The sequence below is a fragment of the Aulonocara stuartgranti genome, assembly GCF_965226115.1.
Source record: "Aulonocara stuartgranti genome assembly, chromosome: 3".
Taxonomy (NCBI): domain Eukaryota; kingdom Metazoa; phylum Chordata; class Actinopteri; order Cichliformes; family Cichlidae; genus Aulonocara; species Aulonocara stuartgranti.
In genome coordinates, this window is record NC_138941.1 from 59,843,287 (window position 1) to 59,860,155 (window position 16,869).

Genomic DNA, 16,869 nt, shown 5'->3' on the forward strand with positions numbered 1-16,869 from the left:
TCAAGTAAACATAAATATAAAACAAAATTGGTTATCAGAAACTATTTAATAAAACAGAATAAGGATACAATGGATAGCAACTTGTAACCATTCAGACAGCATTTTCACTTACACAAATAAAATTTAGTAAGTTGCATAAAGCAATGACTGCACAGCGAGGGTAAAGTAATAGTTTTATTGCCTAATCATGGAGTTTGTGAGGTAAATAACAGATGACCAAACAGGAGTGCATTGTCTGGATAATGAATGGAGGTAACAGGAGAATTTCTCAGGTGCATTGATAAGGCACAGAATTAGTAATACTGTCTACTCCCATCATCCTTTGAAAAAAGCACAGTCCACCTCTTCAATGTAATAACACAAGCTAGCTTTTGCTTGTGGGGTCTATTCTCTTGCCTGACAAAGCAGATGCTGTAAGGCAGTTCCACTGCCAAAAGTGGGAGTGTACTGTGGGTGTGTTTAGGGAGATGTCACAGTAACATCCACTAATACCTTGACTCAAAGTTTCCCAGCAGAACACAGACTGCATCATTAACGTTAGTAGTTTAACTATATTTAAATTCACCAAAAGGCTTTTTCCCCCCATTGTTTTTAATCAAAAATGCCCCTGGATTGAACTGTAAAACAGCATGTCATAAATCAGAGTTATTCTTCATGTTATCTCATCTATTCAAATGACATACCACCGAAAAATATGGAAAAGACTAGCCCACAAACTACTCACATTGCTGATCCAAATATAAACTGAAACGATAGCTAAACTTTGCAGATGAAACAAAATAATGGTTATTTAAGTAACAAGATTACAATGTGCTTCCTTGTTTTCTGTCAGCCCCATATTTAATTAAACCTTTCTACATGATTGTGATCATTTACATCCTCTAACTCCTCCAGTGGCTCCTCCAAAATGATCTGATTCTGTTCAATGTCCTCAAATTGGGTCAGTAGTTCTTTCTGGACTGTCGGGATCGTCTTGTATCCTTCAGCTGGTTCTGGGACTATGTCTATAGGCTGGAGCTTAATATGTGGGATGCCTGCAGGAGGTAAAGGTGCTTTGGCTCTTCTGTTTAGAGTCTTGTCCATGTCTTCCATGTGAGTTCGAAGGATGTGATAGTCGGGATGATCAATTTCAAATGGCAGCACAGACTGGCAAGACCCACGACAGGCTCGTAGCTTCATGTCAATGTCCACCTGGCAACAAAAACAAGTTGAATAAGCAGTTATTCAAGCAACAAACACCATAAAGAACAAAAAACAAAGTAAGAAAAAGTATTACAAAAAATATAAATGTATCAGGTTGAACATAACTTGTCTGAAATGTGTTTCTTTGCAATAGAGGACAATAACGCCATTTATGAAATGGCATTCCATAAATACTAACTACACTGAGTTGTTTAACGTGTCAAATATAAAATAAAATGTTTTAGGGCATTAATTTAAAACATTGCAGCAATCAGTGTCAGAAGAATAAGGTAATCAACAAGTCTTAAATGTAAATACAGTCAAACAATTGCACAATCGACCAATCAATAGTATTTGTTTATGTCTTACCTCTGTTCGATATAGCTCCTCTGTCTGTTTCTGCAGTTTGCTAATCAGTTTTTTTATCTGTTGGGACAGACTGCTTGATCGTTTCTGTAGCGTTGTGAAATTTCTGCCCAATTCTTCTGCTTGTTCCACGAATTTCAGCTTAATCACTAGAGATGAAATTCTGCATTAGTAACTCAGCATTACTTTAGTAAGTATTTACGAATTATTTTATCCACAACCACAAATCCAAACATCCCCAAAGAGTCTTAACTGTATCTGTTGATGATGACTCGCCGGTTAAAGTTGTATATGTGAGTCATTGTAGTCATGGACTTCTCTGTTGCATCTTCATACATCTCTGCTGTTTTACACACCTCCCGCAGTTTTCTTTCCACTTTGTTTTCCATCTGTGAGATCAAACCTTGGAGTCTGCAGCCAGACGGGCATTTAGAAAACTTTGGAGAAGGACAAGAGAACAGGTCAGGTTGGCAGTGCATCATAGTAACAGGTCATTCTGAGTTATCATGCATCATAACAACAAAAAAAACCCATCTTATTTACACTTTGCGTTTTAGATTTTTCAGAGTAATGCTAGTAAAGTGGTAGCACGGTGCTGGGTTGAAATAATTCAAATAATTAGACAACTGCTAATTAAGCCATGTTGTAGGACTGTCCTTCATAACAATCAATTGTTATCAGTGGTGCCAGAGTATTCATGAATTATACTGATAACACTTAGTTCACGAGTAACTATTTATTTTAAGACAGATTACAAAGAAAAAATTGAAACGTTAAAGAAATCTTTCCAAATTCTTTACCAACTTTGAAATTTAGTCTACATCTTGCCAGCTGTTGGATGTGTGTCAGTGCATGGGTTACAGATAAAATAAACTGGAATTGATTGAAACAATTTCATTATTGACATTTTTCTCAAATTAACTGGCTTAATGGTTAATGTGGTTATGTCCTTTTTTGGGAAGAAGAGGGGGTGTTTTGTTTTTATTCTAGGATGTGTAACTGTAATGATAACCCCACTGATCTCAAACAGGGAAGGATATCAGAACAGATGTAGTTACTGCTTAAACAGCTTAAACCTTTTGACTGATGTATTTTAGATTGCGATCCCTGACAAATAAAAGCAAGATAAAAAGTACTTTAGGTGTGCTAGTTTAAGTTTTCAAGCAATTGTGTAATAATACGTAAGTCGACTGAAAATGTTTAAATTCTACCAGTTATCAAGAGCAAATCCTGGATTCAATTCAAAGTTTTTGTAGATGTCATCTGTGCGCTTTGCACTTCAGCTAAAGGTGGCTGCTTGTGTAAGGTGATTTTCTGCCTATTGGTTTATGAGACTGAGCAAGTCAATAAATGCTGGTTTGCTGGTTTTCTAACATAGTGACCTCTTTCAGTATGGCTGGTCACCTTTGGCTAAAGCTGACGTGTGGTGGTCAAGAGTACTGGACACCAAAACCCAAGTGCCCTCTTCCTCTCAAAGAGAGCACTTAAGTTGGTTTCCCTCATGTTTTCTGTGAATTTCTTTTAATTTAAGCTCAAGAAACTCAAATTATTTTCACATCCTGATATTACAATGGTTTAAACTAGCAAATGATTTTCTTTATAGTACTCATCAATAGAGTTGTATTTATGTGCTTGGATGCTTCTTACCCAGTCATCATCTAAACACAGCGGGGTCTCTAGTTTTGCTTCACATTGCTGCTTCCTGTACATCTGGGTTGCACTGGGGGACGGTCGGCCATCTTCATTCTGCTGTTTGAACCTGATACACACTGCAGAGAGGGGAAAAAAAGTCCACCTTCAACTGTGCTCTAATTCAAATAGGACAGTACAAACGAAATGTGATTTGCGTGCACTTTCTTGTGTTTATTTTGTGTCACTGATGGAACTTGTGGACTGTACAAAGATCAGTAACTTCGGGGTTGTTATTTAACATTTCCACATGAAAAACAAGCACAAAATCAATAATAGTTATGAAACTGTGAGGTGAAAATGGGCTCTATGGATAAAAAGCATAAAAGATAACTTTCCAATGTCCTTATCACCAGGCCAGAGATAAAAACAATGACCATAAAAACTTATTACATAAAAAACACAAGGATGTTACAGTTAAAATGTAATCTTTATGTAGATCCTGTTGTTATGTTGCATACTAATCTGCGCTAGACCACATTGGTGCTTTTATTTTTAATGCCCTCTATGGGTTATATACAGTATCACAGGTATTGCTAGTCACAGTTGGTATTTAAATAGTTGATTCTTATAGAGAGCTTTTCTACTCTCTTGGAGCACTCAAAGCACATTTTCATTTAAATCAATTCAAATAAATTGTATCCTAAGAGTGCCTTGGTAACTTTTACAGTTGTATGTCTCATTTAATTGTTATTTATAGGCAAATAAACTGAATGTGCCATTTTTATACTGAAATTTGAGCTTTCACACTGAACAAAAACGAATTAACTGACATTGAAGAACCATTTTTTTTTTTTTTGTTCATGTTCGTAAGTAAAATAACTGCTATCTGGCATCTTAATCATAATCTAAAGATGCGCTTTATTATATGGTAAAAAATACATTTTAATAAATAATAAAATGCATTTTAAAAATGATGGATAATAATAGTTATATTTTAGCATTAGAAATATAATTTTGATTAGAGTTTGCACACACTGATGGATTAACCATTAAAGATTCTCGTTATTATAAATACTTTTAATTTAGGACAGCTTTACCTTACAATGTGAAGTGCCTTGAGGCAACTGCTGTGTTATTTGGTGTTATATATATATTATATATAAATAAAACTGAACTGAATTGAATTTAACAAAAAAAATACATTAAGTGACAGCCTAATAAATGTATTAGGTCATCTATATGTGAGATTTTTTGTTATTTCTTTTAAATGAAAACAACGACTTTGTTCCTTTAGAAATCTGAGGACTCTTAACTCAGTATTTTGAAGCACAGATCAAAGAATGTGATACTGTTATAAGTTTCAGGGTTTAAAACAAAGGGATACTCAGATCTCCTTTATAGAATGACTTGTGCATAACATTTTAATGCCTTCTGAATACTTTTTCTTATTTTCGGTAATAATACTTAATCACTATCTTGTTTTCATGTTTTCACATTCATGTTTTTTAATCTTGTAATCTTTATGTAGTTCCTGTTGTTTTGATGCCTAAATTCAGCAATGCACATATAAATTTTTAAAGTTTTGAATTATTATTACCATTAGTAGTAGTAGTATTTCTTGCACTATATCATATTGTGTAAGAACTTTTTGTCACCAGTTCCTTGTGTACACACATTCGACAATACTTGCTTTGGCTACTTCTTGCGCGGAGTTCAATTTGCATGTTATGTGTGCTAACACGTCATCATCAACCCAGCAACTCTAAGAAGGAAGGAAGACAACATAACAATAAATACAATTCATCAAACACAGAATGACTTAGCATGGTTAACTGCTTTACTTTTCAGCGGCAATCTTTGACACTACAAACTAGATATACCCATTCAGAATATTTTAACATATATTTTGTATTACTCACATTATGAAATAATATATCCTTATATTGCGCTTTATTTTTAAAATATTAATAGCAAAGTGAGTGCCAGTTATACATACAGTCTATAAGACCATATAAATACTCCTAATACCCAGTTATTTTACATGTGGTTTATTACTCTGCAACCATGTGGTTTAATATTTTGATAGATTTTGTACATATTTTCTATCTTTAAGTTTCAATTCAAGTCAATAAGATTAAATTCAAGTTATTTATTTAGCGGGAAATGAGAACACAAACCACAGTGAGTAAAGTGAAGACTGAGTCTTTATTGATTGAGCAGAGTTCAGTGGTTGAGAAACACGAAAAACATTGGGTCACTGCAAGAACATTGGACTGGTAGTGCTAACAAAAGAATCAATACTGTTTACACAGCATGCTCACAAACAGAAAGTACTTATTGCACAGATAGATTGATTCTACCTTTGGTTTTTGTCCTCTGGTTGTTATCTATTCACCTGTTTTTTCAAGTTAAAAAGCAGTTGGTCGGATAAACATCCGAACAGTTTTCAGGCTGTAATTTGCTGGTTTGTATGTCACCCACACAACTCCATTCTCGGTTCCATGTGGGATGTTTGTTTTGGGGTCATATGTGCCTTTATAATAAATACCGTTTAAATTAGCTGACTGGCAGTTGTTGTACCACCACCCACCCCCATAAATCTCTGCACAATTATGCTCCGATCTATCGTTATCTTTGTCGAAGGTGCTGAATTTCATTCCGTTGTGGGATAAATCAGATGCTTTTGGCATTAATAGAGCATCCCCAGCATCCCCGCTGTATGTGGAGACATGCAGCGGGTACCCCTCCGCCTCTGATCCTACCCGTATAGTGTACTCTGCACTGGCTACAGCACCTTCCCAGTCCTCTAGTTCAACTTTCAGCATAGTCTCACTTTCATTACTTAGCAAGTGGAGGTTATGGTTGCCTAACCAAAACTCGCCTTTGCCCTGAGTGTCCACTGATCCAAACCCATTGCGGTATTCAACCCAGCTGTGGTTGAAGCTGAGTGCACCACTCTCTCGCTGCTGGACTAACAACCACCCTCCCATAATACCCTCCTGCTGGCAGTAAACATCCACTACTGCCTCAGAGTCGGTGCCGCCAGGTTTGATCTTAAACAGGCCATTTGTTTCCCCATTCAGATGGTTCTGGTAGATTTCAACGCAATCTGTAAACAGAGAGGGGCATACCGCAAACCGCGAGTTAGCGTGGACTGGCTAAAATGGACACTTCATCGACAAAAGCTAAACTTGCTGGCAGTCGATTCTTCGTCTCCTGATCTCTATGTTAAACACTCTTTTGTGGCAAATAAGTCTGTGGCTAGCAGGACGGATGTGGGTGGTGATATTTGCAGGATTTTTGGAGAGTTTGGTTAATCGCTAATCAGGAATTTGTTGATAGGTAAACTATCAATGAGAAATATGTTTTTATCAAATGTATTATATGGGAAATCTTAAAATATTTAAACTCCAGAAACAAACAACAAAAAATGCTGTATTCACTTATCATTTTGGTACATAGGGCTAGCTAGCAAGCTATCTGATGCTAATGCATGCTATCTAGCTAATCATTTTCTTCTTGGCTTTGTATATTTTACTCCAGGTCAGTTTCAGTACCTTTTCCTACATAATCCGCCTGGCGTTCGATTCGTGATGTGACCTTCACACTCCTGGCGTGAAAATCAGGAACATCATCTTCTGTATTGTCAGTCAGAAACGCGCCAAGGTCGAGCCCGACATCAGAGTCGAATGGATCGCTAAACCCAGTTTTGGTATTTCCAGAGACGCTGCCCTTAGTGCTGCTGAGATGTACGGTCTTGGTGGAGCCAGTAGAAGAGGATGAAGATGTATGGCTGAGAGAGGGGAACAAGGAGCTTATCCCACCCTTGGTGAAGTCTCCTGTCACCTGGCATCCGGGTCCTCCTTCTATCACCTCCTCTGTCCTTTCCACTGGCCCATCGCTTGTATGAACCACAGTTGTTCGGGTTCTCTTGGTGCAGGTGATGGTTTTGGTGGACACATGACTTGTACTGGGTTGGCCGAGGCTATGCGACCCTCCACCCAAACCAAACGTGTCCGCGTCGCCACGACCACTAATCTCAGTGATTGATCTAGATGATGTGGAAGAGGTGGACGATGAAGATGAGGAGGATGAGGATGTAGACGAAGAGAAGGAAGTACCTGGGACCTTGGAAACAGTTGCTGGGGATGAGCTAGAGCCTTCCTCTTCCAGGACCAAATGGACAGTCCTCACCTAGAAAAAGAAAAGAGAAAAAAACTCTTAAGGAATATTGGTTCAGTGAAAGTACTTTTTTATACAAATATAGAGCAATATTAACAGAATTTGATGAAATGATAGATCCTGCTCAAGAGGGAGAATGGTTTCCAACTTCCGGAAGGTCAGTAACTCAATAGCTGCTTCTTGCTTGAGAAGTCCCTGACATTTTTTTCATGGTGCCATAACAATTCCCAATAAATGTTTGTGTAACATAAAAGCCTAAAGTTTCCAAACATACAGTACAGTTAACCAAATAAGAACCACAAACCAAAAGGAATCAAATTTTAGGGTATTTAAAATTAAATTGAATTGAACTAAATGCTGTCAAACGTTTTAAAAAGACTAAACTGTCAATAACAAATGTCAGTTGATATCAAAATTTGATATGTCTGCTTCCTCTGGGTCTTAGAACTCCACTAGTGGGCAATCCAAGGGGACAAAAAGTGCTCCAAAGTAGCATAAAACAATCAAACACTAGCTCACTGATGCAAGATGTAAACAATGGGAAGCATTTACTTAAGATTTTCATCAATCACTGCATTACCGCTTAGAGTTAAGATTAACATTTTAGCCACATGGTAAAGATGCATAGTTTTAGAAATGAGGCGCTTAGCTTTCAGGAGAATGTCAACTAAAGGCAATTTTGGCCTTATCTCTCTCCTATTGTAAGATTTCCATTTGAAGTACATGAAAACGCCATAATAATAGTTATTTTTGAATATACCTCTAAACCTGAAAAGTTACCAGCAACGTAATGCTTGTTAAGAGATGAAATCTAAATGTGACGGCTCTCTTACATCAGGGAACTTGTCTGCAGTCTGCTGTCCTGCTGCTCCTTCAACGGCCCCGGATTTGAAGTTGCTATCCACAACCATATCCCTTAGCGGCCTGCTCTTCATCACGTACAGCGTCCCCACAGTCTCGACATTCTGGGGTGCCTGGGAGTCTAACTGCTGGACCTGGAAAGACAGACAGAAAGAGAAGTTCACAACCTAATGTTGGGAAAAATTCAATTGTCACAAGAATGACAAACACAAATCTTACACAAAAATATCTTTTTATTAATTCTGAAAAAATTGAATATAAAAATGGTCACAACTAAATATTTTGACTTTTTAACAAATATAACTTTTTCTGTATCTTTGAATTTATTACCTTTCAAAAAACAGCCAATAAAAACTTTCTTTTTGGTTGTTTTATTTCCAATGTTATCTTAAAATAGTGTATTTCTCACTATTTATTCTCATGTTTTGGCTTGGTGGGATGAGCAGGTGACCAAATCCTGTATGATTAGAGTGGCCGACCCGAGTTTGAGTCCGACCCGCAACCCTTTAAACTTTAAACCACTTTTAACAGATGTAAAGTAATAACTTTATTTTGGTGACAAAAGTAATGGCAAACTGCAAATGGGTGAAAACTGTGAAGACTCATTGACAGTTATAGCAAATTATTTAAGTTCTTCATGTCAAGGGTGGCACAAGTTATTAAGTTTTGGGGGCAATTACAGTTCTGCATAGAGCCATGTAGGTTTGGGTAGCTTTTAAAAATACTTCTTTTTCCATTTAAAAATAGGAAAAAGAAGTTTTTTCCAAGGTTATCTCTAGTGGTCAATAAAATGGGACAGATATGCAAAAACCTAAGAAATTGTGAGAGGTGAAATTACTTGGACTTAAAATGTATTTAAAACAGCAGATTACTCGAGATAGCTGGTGTTTCACTGTATGCAAACCCCACAATTAGTTATTTATTGACTCACTCTGCTGATTGGCAATTTAATGAGCTTGTTTTTAATTTATTCACCCTTAACTGGGTGGATAGATGTGGTCGCTTGAATTCTCACCTGTTTATTCAAGGTGACATAGCTTTCCGTGTCCACTTGGTACTCAGAGTAGCCTCCACAGGATCCTTTGCAGGAACGAAGCTTAATATCAATATCCACCTGAAAGAGGAGATCAAGTTTTTAAAAAAAATGTGAAACCCAAGAGTAAAAAAAAATTGTAAAAGTAACTTGTAAAAAAAGTGGTAGTTTTAAATATATGTGAACAAATTCACTCTGCCATTGTAACATATCTTTACAATAAAAAACAATATTTTACTGCTTCTCACTGTTACACAGGTGCCATAAAAAGATTTTACTTTAGTTAATCGGACCTTTTGATTAATTAATATTCAGAGTTTTGTCAGAAGTTGAGCTACATTCGCAGTACAAATCTGAATATATCCATGTGTAGATATTTATTATACTGATTTATGTTGATTTATTGTGTCCTGCCTTCTTTCCCTCACCCCCAACTGGTCACGGCAGATGGATGTCCCTCCCTGAACTTGGTTCTGCTGTTTCTTCCTGTTAAAAGGGAGTTCTTCCTTCCTACTGTCGCCAAGGGCTTGCTTTAAGGGTTCAACGGATTGTTGGAGTTTTCTCTGTATTATTCTAAGGTCTTTACCTTACAGCATAAAGCAACTAGAGGTGACTGTTGTTGTGATTTGGCGCTGGCTAAGTGCTTTTTAAAATGTTCTTATTTTCTTTCTTCTAGACTTCTGAAACCTGTGGCTTCACTACTGTTGGTTACAGGCATTTCAATATTTTTGCATAGTCAACTATCCTCAGTACTTTAAATTCTTTCTTCTCTAGTGCATTTGTAAATACTTTTAAGGATGTTCTTGTCATGTTTTTTATGCAAACATGTATTTTTGACTGTGCTGGCTTGGTATACCTCCAGTCTCTGCATCTCTGTGACCTGGTCTTTGACCTGATCCCTCAGGGCTGCCAGTACAGTCATCTGTTTGTCGATTTTAATCTTCATGTCTGTGATCCTCTGACGAAGAGTCTGAGCCAATTCAAGGTAGTTGTTGTCGCCACCTAGTAGAAGAAAACAGGAAACGTTTAGTTTAATAAATGGATGGATTGATTCTTACTTTTGTTTAAATGCATTTTGTCAGCTGTCCGGAGATGGGAGGGTTCTGCTGGATATAAATAATTGAGATAATATTGGGAATAAAACCACATGATGGCTTCCACAAACTGGTGCGCACTCCCATGTCCCATTTCTTTCCGCTAAATATCTTTTAAATATGACTGTGTACACCTTTAAAGCTGCTTGTTAGGGTTGCACTTTTGATCAGTTTATGCAGATATTTATTTAACTGTGAAACAACTTCCAGGTGTCCTATAACCACCTAGACTGGGTTCCTGTAACCATTAAACTCTTGACTGGGAAACAGAAGAAGTGCACAAAGCCACACTAACCAGCGTCAGTGGTTAGCTTTTCTTTCAAGTAGGTGTAGGTCTGTTTCGACACCGTATCAGCGGAGCGATGTTTGGCCTTGTTTTGATCCAGCAGGCTGCGGATTTTCTCGATCTTCTTCAGCATATTGTGATCGTATTTCTCCATCAGACCCTGGATCCTGCAGCCTGATGGACATTTAGGGCCCTAATGGATGACCAAAGAGAAGACATAATTATTCCTTATTTCTGTGTCACATGAAAATCAGAGTCATTTAAATATAGAACAACAGGTTATTCTAATAATTGGCAGTACAACCAGAGGCACAAAAGCTCCAGTCTGGCCCGGATTGTACATTCTGTAGTGTATTTTCACAAGTTTAACCATTTTTCCTACCCATAAAGACCTCCCTCATGGTCATTCACAATATAACATTTATTATAGATTTCTGTCAATTTAAGCATTAATTATTGCAATCGGCTCGTGCTGACAGATTTCCTTCCCTTATTATAGCAGCATCTCTTTACCATATATAAACACTAAGACATAATTTTGAAATCTTATCGATTAAGTACATAGTTAGACTTTTGCACTGACAGAAACTGGAATTTCACCAGTCCAGCTTTCTTGTAAACATTGAATCTTAAAATTGCACACATTAATTGAGGTCAATAAGAACTTTGCCTAGCTTGAGCTCTGAGAGACAACAGAGAATCTGCATACCCATTCAACGTCTGTGCAGAAAGGCCATTCCTTCTCAGTGGCACATTTTTCACTTCTGGTGCCCTGCTCCACTGGACGAGCTCCCCTGGGATCAACCTGGGCCTAGACGAAGACAAGAAAGTCAACATTGTTTTAGTTAGGGCAGAAAACATAGCTATTGTCTCTGGTTGTTCTTGGTGTACAATGGATTTTTGAGGGGTGACTATGCACATATAGTTGCAAGCAAAGAGTCTTTGTGACAGAGCAGCTATTTTAGTCCATTTGGTCTACAACAAGGACTTTTACAATGAAACCCTACTTAAACAAAACCCTGGTTAAAGGCTTGGTGATACATTCTGAACTTCTTTGATAAAACTAACTAAAAATCTTAAAAACAGATGCTGCACATCAGACATGTACATTATAACACGTATAACCAATTTCAATTGAACTGCTCAAATTAGGAGGTGTTTCTTTGGAATAATATTACTGACTAAAAATATTTAAATTGTTTGCTTCTTACCCACAAATAAAGATTTTATTAATAATTTTTATAAAGTAAAATCCACAATTACAATAATTATATAAGCAGAAATACTTTTCAAATTTATTTATTGCAAATTTATTTTGAAATGTACTCAATTTTATACTGTTATTAGTACATAATTATTTTTCTTATCATCCTCCTAGGACCCTGGGGTGGCTGTGGCTCAGGTGGTAGAGCAGATCAACTACTGATTGGAAGATTGGTGGTTTGATTCCTGGCTGCCCCAGTCTGCATGCCAAATATCCTTGGGCAAGATACTAACCCCAAGTTGCCCTCCGATGCGTTCATCGGAGTGTGAATGTGTGTGAATGCTTATTAGTTGCACTTGAGTTTAGAAGCGCTTGTATGAATGGGTGAATGAGGCATGTTGTATACAGCGCTTTGAGTACTCTGGGAGAGTAGAAAAGCGCCATATAAGAATCAGTCCATTTACCTGACGTCCACATATGTGGACATCACATTTTGGGTTATTTAGACCAAAATACTCAATTTTGCTCTACATGGGCCTGATATTCACTTACGAGGACATTAAACTGCTACTGTTCTGTCGAAATATTAAATGAATATCCTCATATGTGGCTATAATTTTTTTAAGAGAAAAAAATCAGGTAAAAAAATAATAATCAGGTAATTCTTTGTTTTTACATTCATCTGGCCCCAATATGCTCAAATATCAAAGAGAAATTAAAAATGCATGCCGTGGAAAAGTTTGGGTCTTAGGAGGTTAAATGTTGCATACGGAAATTTTAGGTCAGTGGTAGTTAATCAGTCTGCAGTATTTAAATAACTGGCTTTAAATAATATATATAAAAACTGTAAGTATAAATGAAGCTCTGTTTTGTTAGGTCTGCTAAGTTACACATCCTTTATTTGAATTCTTAAAACAGCTAAAGATAGTGACTGTTTCTTTGATTGATCAGTATTCAGCATTCTGCTCAAGCCGACGTCCACAACTGCTAAATCTTTTGTTACTATATTCATATAAATCAATAATAATAATAATAATAATTACCAGAAATATATCTAATAAACTTAGGTAGTAAAATAAAAGAGTAAATAATGGATAAGACAGTGTGCTCGACATCTTTATAAATAGAACAGCCAAATTCTATGTTCATGTATTCATATCAGTAAATAATAAACATATGTGTGATCAGTAAATACATAATTATTCTTGTTATTTATTAAACAACACATAGTATACAGTAAAATGACAAAGAAAAAAATTTCAGGGCCACATCTTTGTAAAATTATTTAAAAACATCAGAGAAACTCACCAGTGTTGAGGACACACATATCAGACACAAAAGGAAACAGAGTCGCTCCATCGTTCCTGTTTCTGTGCGAAGAGTTGTTCCTGAATGATTTTCTAACGCTGCTCTCTGATCATTTGAAGCCTTCAGGTTCAGTTTCACAAACCGGTGAGTCATCAGCAAACACTGGTCAGGTCAGATCAGAGTTGAGCAACAGCTTCTAATCGATGTGTTTGTTGTACTGTGTGTATCTTTACTCAAAAATAATGCATTCAAACACACACACACACACACACACACACACACACACTAAAGTCAAACATGCTGCCTACTCAGTTCAGTTGCAGCAGGATTTCCTGTCAGTTCCTGTACATTTTACACCAACCAAATAGTGACAAACACCAACGACACTAACATTGACTCAACTGAACTCAATCAGAAAAGGGCAACAAAAACATTCGAGGATTTTAAAATGATAGAATAGAGTTTCTATTTACTCCCATTTTACAGCATTACCGCGGGTTTTGTTAAAATATAAATGAATCTCTCCATATTAATATTACATGCGTCAGAAAAATGTCATTTATTTACCACCTTTCAATACAAAGATCACAAAGTGCTTCACAAAAAAATACCAGAGAATAAAAAAGTTAACGACACACAGGTAAAAAAAAATGCAATGATAAAATGTATAACATTTTTAAATAACAATAATGATTTAGCTTCTCAAGTTAAGGTGTATGTTAACACCAAATATAAAAGAGAAATACAGGCCAGAAGGTAAAATATTGTTGTAGAAGTTAATGAATAAAGGAGCGCATAAAAAGTACCACACAGCAGGCCACGATATTAAAAAACACACCAACAGAGTGGACAGAACCAGTTAAATGACTAGAACTAGGGGATGAGAGCTAGCAACTACCAGCTAGGCTGCTGTGGGGTGTGCACAGCAAAATTTATCATTTATTTCAAAGGCTTTATTTGACTGATTGTTAAGCAGGACACTAACTTATTGATCCAGTACAAAAGTAATAGTAAAAATGAGAAACTGCAGTTTCATAGTGCCAATACAGTATTTTGGGAGATACACTAAGCCAACTACTTACAGTTTTATAAACACGTGAACGCTTTCGATATTATTTCTCTTAACAGGAAAGGAAATAAACCGAATCACAATTATCTTCCCATTAAAATTGTCCTTCTAAAATTCTCATTAGTCTTTTGCTATAACCGTTTCTGTGAACAGATGTACATAAATATGTAAATATGAGGAGAATCACACACTGTTAAATACACACCAGGAACATGGTTATTTATCAAATCAAAAACAAAGTGATGCAGTAATGTTGTGGGTATGGAGCTGGATTCCCTTAAGGTGGTGTCGGAGAGGCGGATGTTGTCCAAGATAAAGACAATGTTGGGTAATACCTCCCACCCACTCATGACATGCTGGCTTGTCACAGGAGCACGTTCAGTGGGAGACTGAGATTACCAAAAAGCACCACTGAATCACACAGGAAATCATTCCTGCCTGTGGCCATCTCCCTGTACAACTCCTCCATCAAACACACTGTAAACACTGCAATAGCTACGCACGTTTTACACACGCTCTTTTCTACTCTGTAATGTTGCTGTCAATATTCTTAATATTTATTTATAACTACATCTGTCAACCCGGGATATTTATTATTTGGTGATTTGTATATATTGTGCTATTCCTTATATCTTAACATATTGTATTGTTAAATAGTCTGCTTTTGTTAATGTTACTGTACTGGAGCAACTATAACCCACATAATTTCCCTGGGGATTAATGAAGTATTCTGATTCTGATAAATGTATAGACAGACTAAATTACTATAGGAAATATCTTTTCTTTCTTGTTTACCAGTGAGGAGAATAATGAAGCAACACCGCCATCTACTGGAACAAACAAAGAATCACTCTTGAGTTTAAGGCTGCTTAAAGAGCAGCACAGACCAAACAAAATGGCACGACTGATTAATAGTAACATATGAAGTGTATTGATATCAGCAGCAGCAATAAGTCTCAGCCAATCTTTCTGATCTGGGTCTGTAGAAGATTAAAGCTTATACTTAGACAAAGAAACAAACAATATGCATGCTTTTATTTTCAGGAAAAGTAAAAGTGGATTGACAAATTAGTGATAGGAAACAATTTAGGATTGAATGTCTCACAAAGACACATAAAACTCTTTAAATCAGTGCAGACAAAGATACAGATTTTAACCATATAAAGAACCCTATTAGCAGAATGTAAGTTCTTCACTAAGTGCAGAAGTACATTATCATCTTCATCTCAACTTTTTACCACACAGACAAGAAACTGTTTTACACACTGTGTTGCTTCACTTCTCATTTACTATCAGTTAAATACCATCGACTTCTTTTGTAAAACCATAAGTAAATCCTGCAAAAACATCAAACACTGGAGAGCCAGAGCCAGCGTGATACATCGAAGTGTGTTAGGTCGCTACTTTTCCTGCTTTATTTCCACCCTCTAATATGTTTTCAATGCTTTGCTTTGTGGCATAATTACAGATCAAGTGGATGATTATTGGATTTAATGACTTAATTTAATGACTCAAATAATCATCAGCAGCCTGCCCTCTCTTCTCTGTCTCAATGATACATGTAGGATCCATTTGTTTCACTTCCCCTGCTGGGTGTCCAATGATGCAGGCTTTACCATTGGGAGGCAGTGGAGCCCCAGTGGTACCTTGTTCTTTGCTCTTGTTTTGCCTTTGAGCTTTCAGGGTTACCTGGATGATTGAGCATGCATCAAGATGTTTCAGGGTTGAGCTCCAGAACTGCATAATCTAGCTCAGCGTCAAAGTCTATGAATGTATTCTCTGCTGTAAAGCAGTAGAAATTTGTTTCTGGCTCAGTCTTAGTCAAATATAGCAAACACTTCTGGATCCTGCTGGAGCGCCTTTCCTTTAAAGGAGCTGCAGATAAATTTGCCTTCATTACTGCAACTGATAATTTCACTGCTATCATGTGCACTGGGTGAAGAGTTTGTGTGACTAGAACTTGTCCCATCAGAACATTGAACAAAGACCAACACAAACTACTCTCAGATTAAAAATGTGATTAAATTTAGCGATAGTTAACGGTATAGAGTAAGCACTTACCTTAACTTTGATGTTTTTCTCAGCCATGTTCAGCGATTCAGATTTATTATGAAAAGAAATACTCATGTTTCCAAAGTCATATTTTCATCTTTCTCTCATATAGTTGCTTTCAGTGTGATGAAATGGGACACTTTGGGGAGCTAGTGGTGTCTTTGAAACCACCTCAAGAAGAAAAGAACCAACTCCTCAGTTATATTAGCTATTTTATCTGCTTTGCTTCCTTCATGAACTTTTACAACTACAGCCAGAATCACCAATTAACCTAACATGGAAGTTCATTGATACTAAAATTAATAATTACACACCAACCTAGAAGATGGTCAAAATGCAGTGTATTTGAATGTCAGGAGTTTAACAACCATCTGCATGTCCTTGTACTAAGATAAGTGCTAAGCTATTACTGAGGTCATAGGTGTTGTTGTTTTTGTACCAGACATTAAAAACCTAAAGCTTCACACTGAACAGCTCAGTCATGTCTTACACACAAAAACAATTCAGGACCAAGTTCAAGACATAGTAAGAAATGACCAAATACGTGTTGACGCATTATGAGTTACCACTTTGGCTTAAAAATTCACAACATTGGCAGTG

The 16,869-nt window shown here is 36.7% G+C and overlaps 1 protein-coding gene across 1 annotated transcript; it reads right to left on the minus strand.

Annotated features, from left to right (window-relative positions):
- Positions 1 to 5,366: 5,366 nt before the first annotated feature.
- Positions 5,367 to 13,396, minus strand: fga (fibrinogen alpha chain). Its single transcript, XM_082528787.1, has 8 exons — positions 13,149 to 13,396; positions 11,346 to 11,447; positions 10,646 to 10,829; positions 10,113 to 10,258; positions 9,239 to 9,337; positions 8,196 to 8,357; positions 6,738 to 7,374; positions 5,367 to 6,289 (listed from the first exon to the last, which is right to left on the minus strand). The coding sequence occupies exons 1-8, from the start codon at positions 13,299 to 13,301 to the stop codon at positions 5,589 to 5,591; spliced, it is 2,184 nt and encodes a 727-aa protein (XP_082384913.1). The 5' UTR covers positions 13,302 to 13,396; the 3' UTR covers positions 5,367 to 5,588.
- Between the last annotated feature and the right edge of the window lie 3,473 nt (positions 13,397 to 16,869).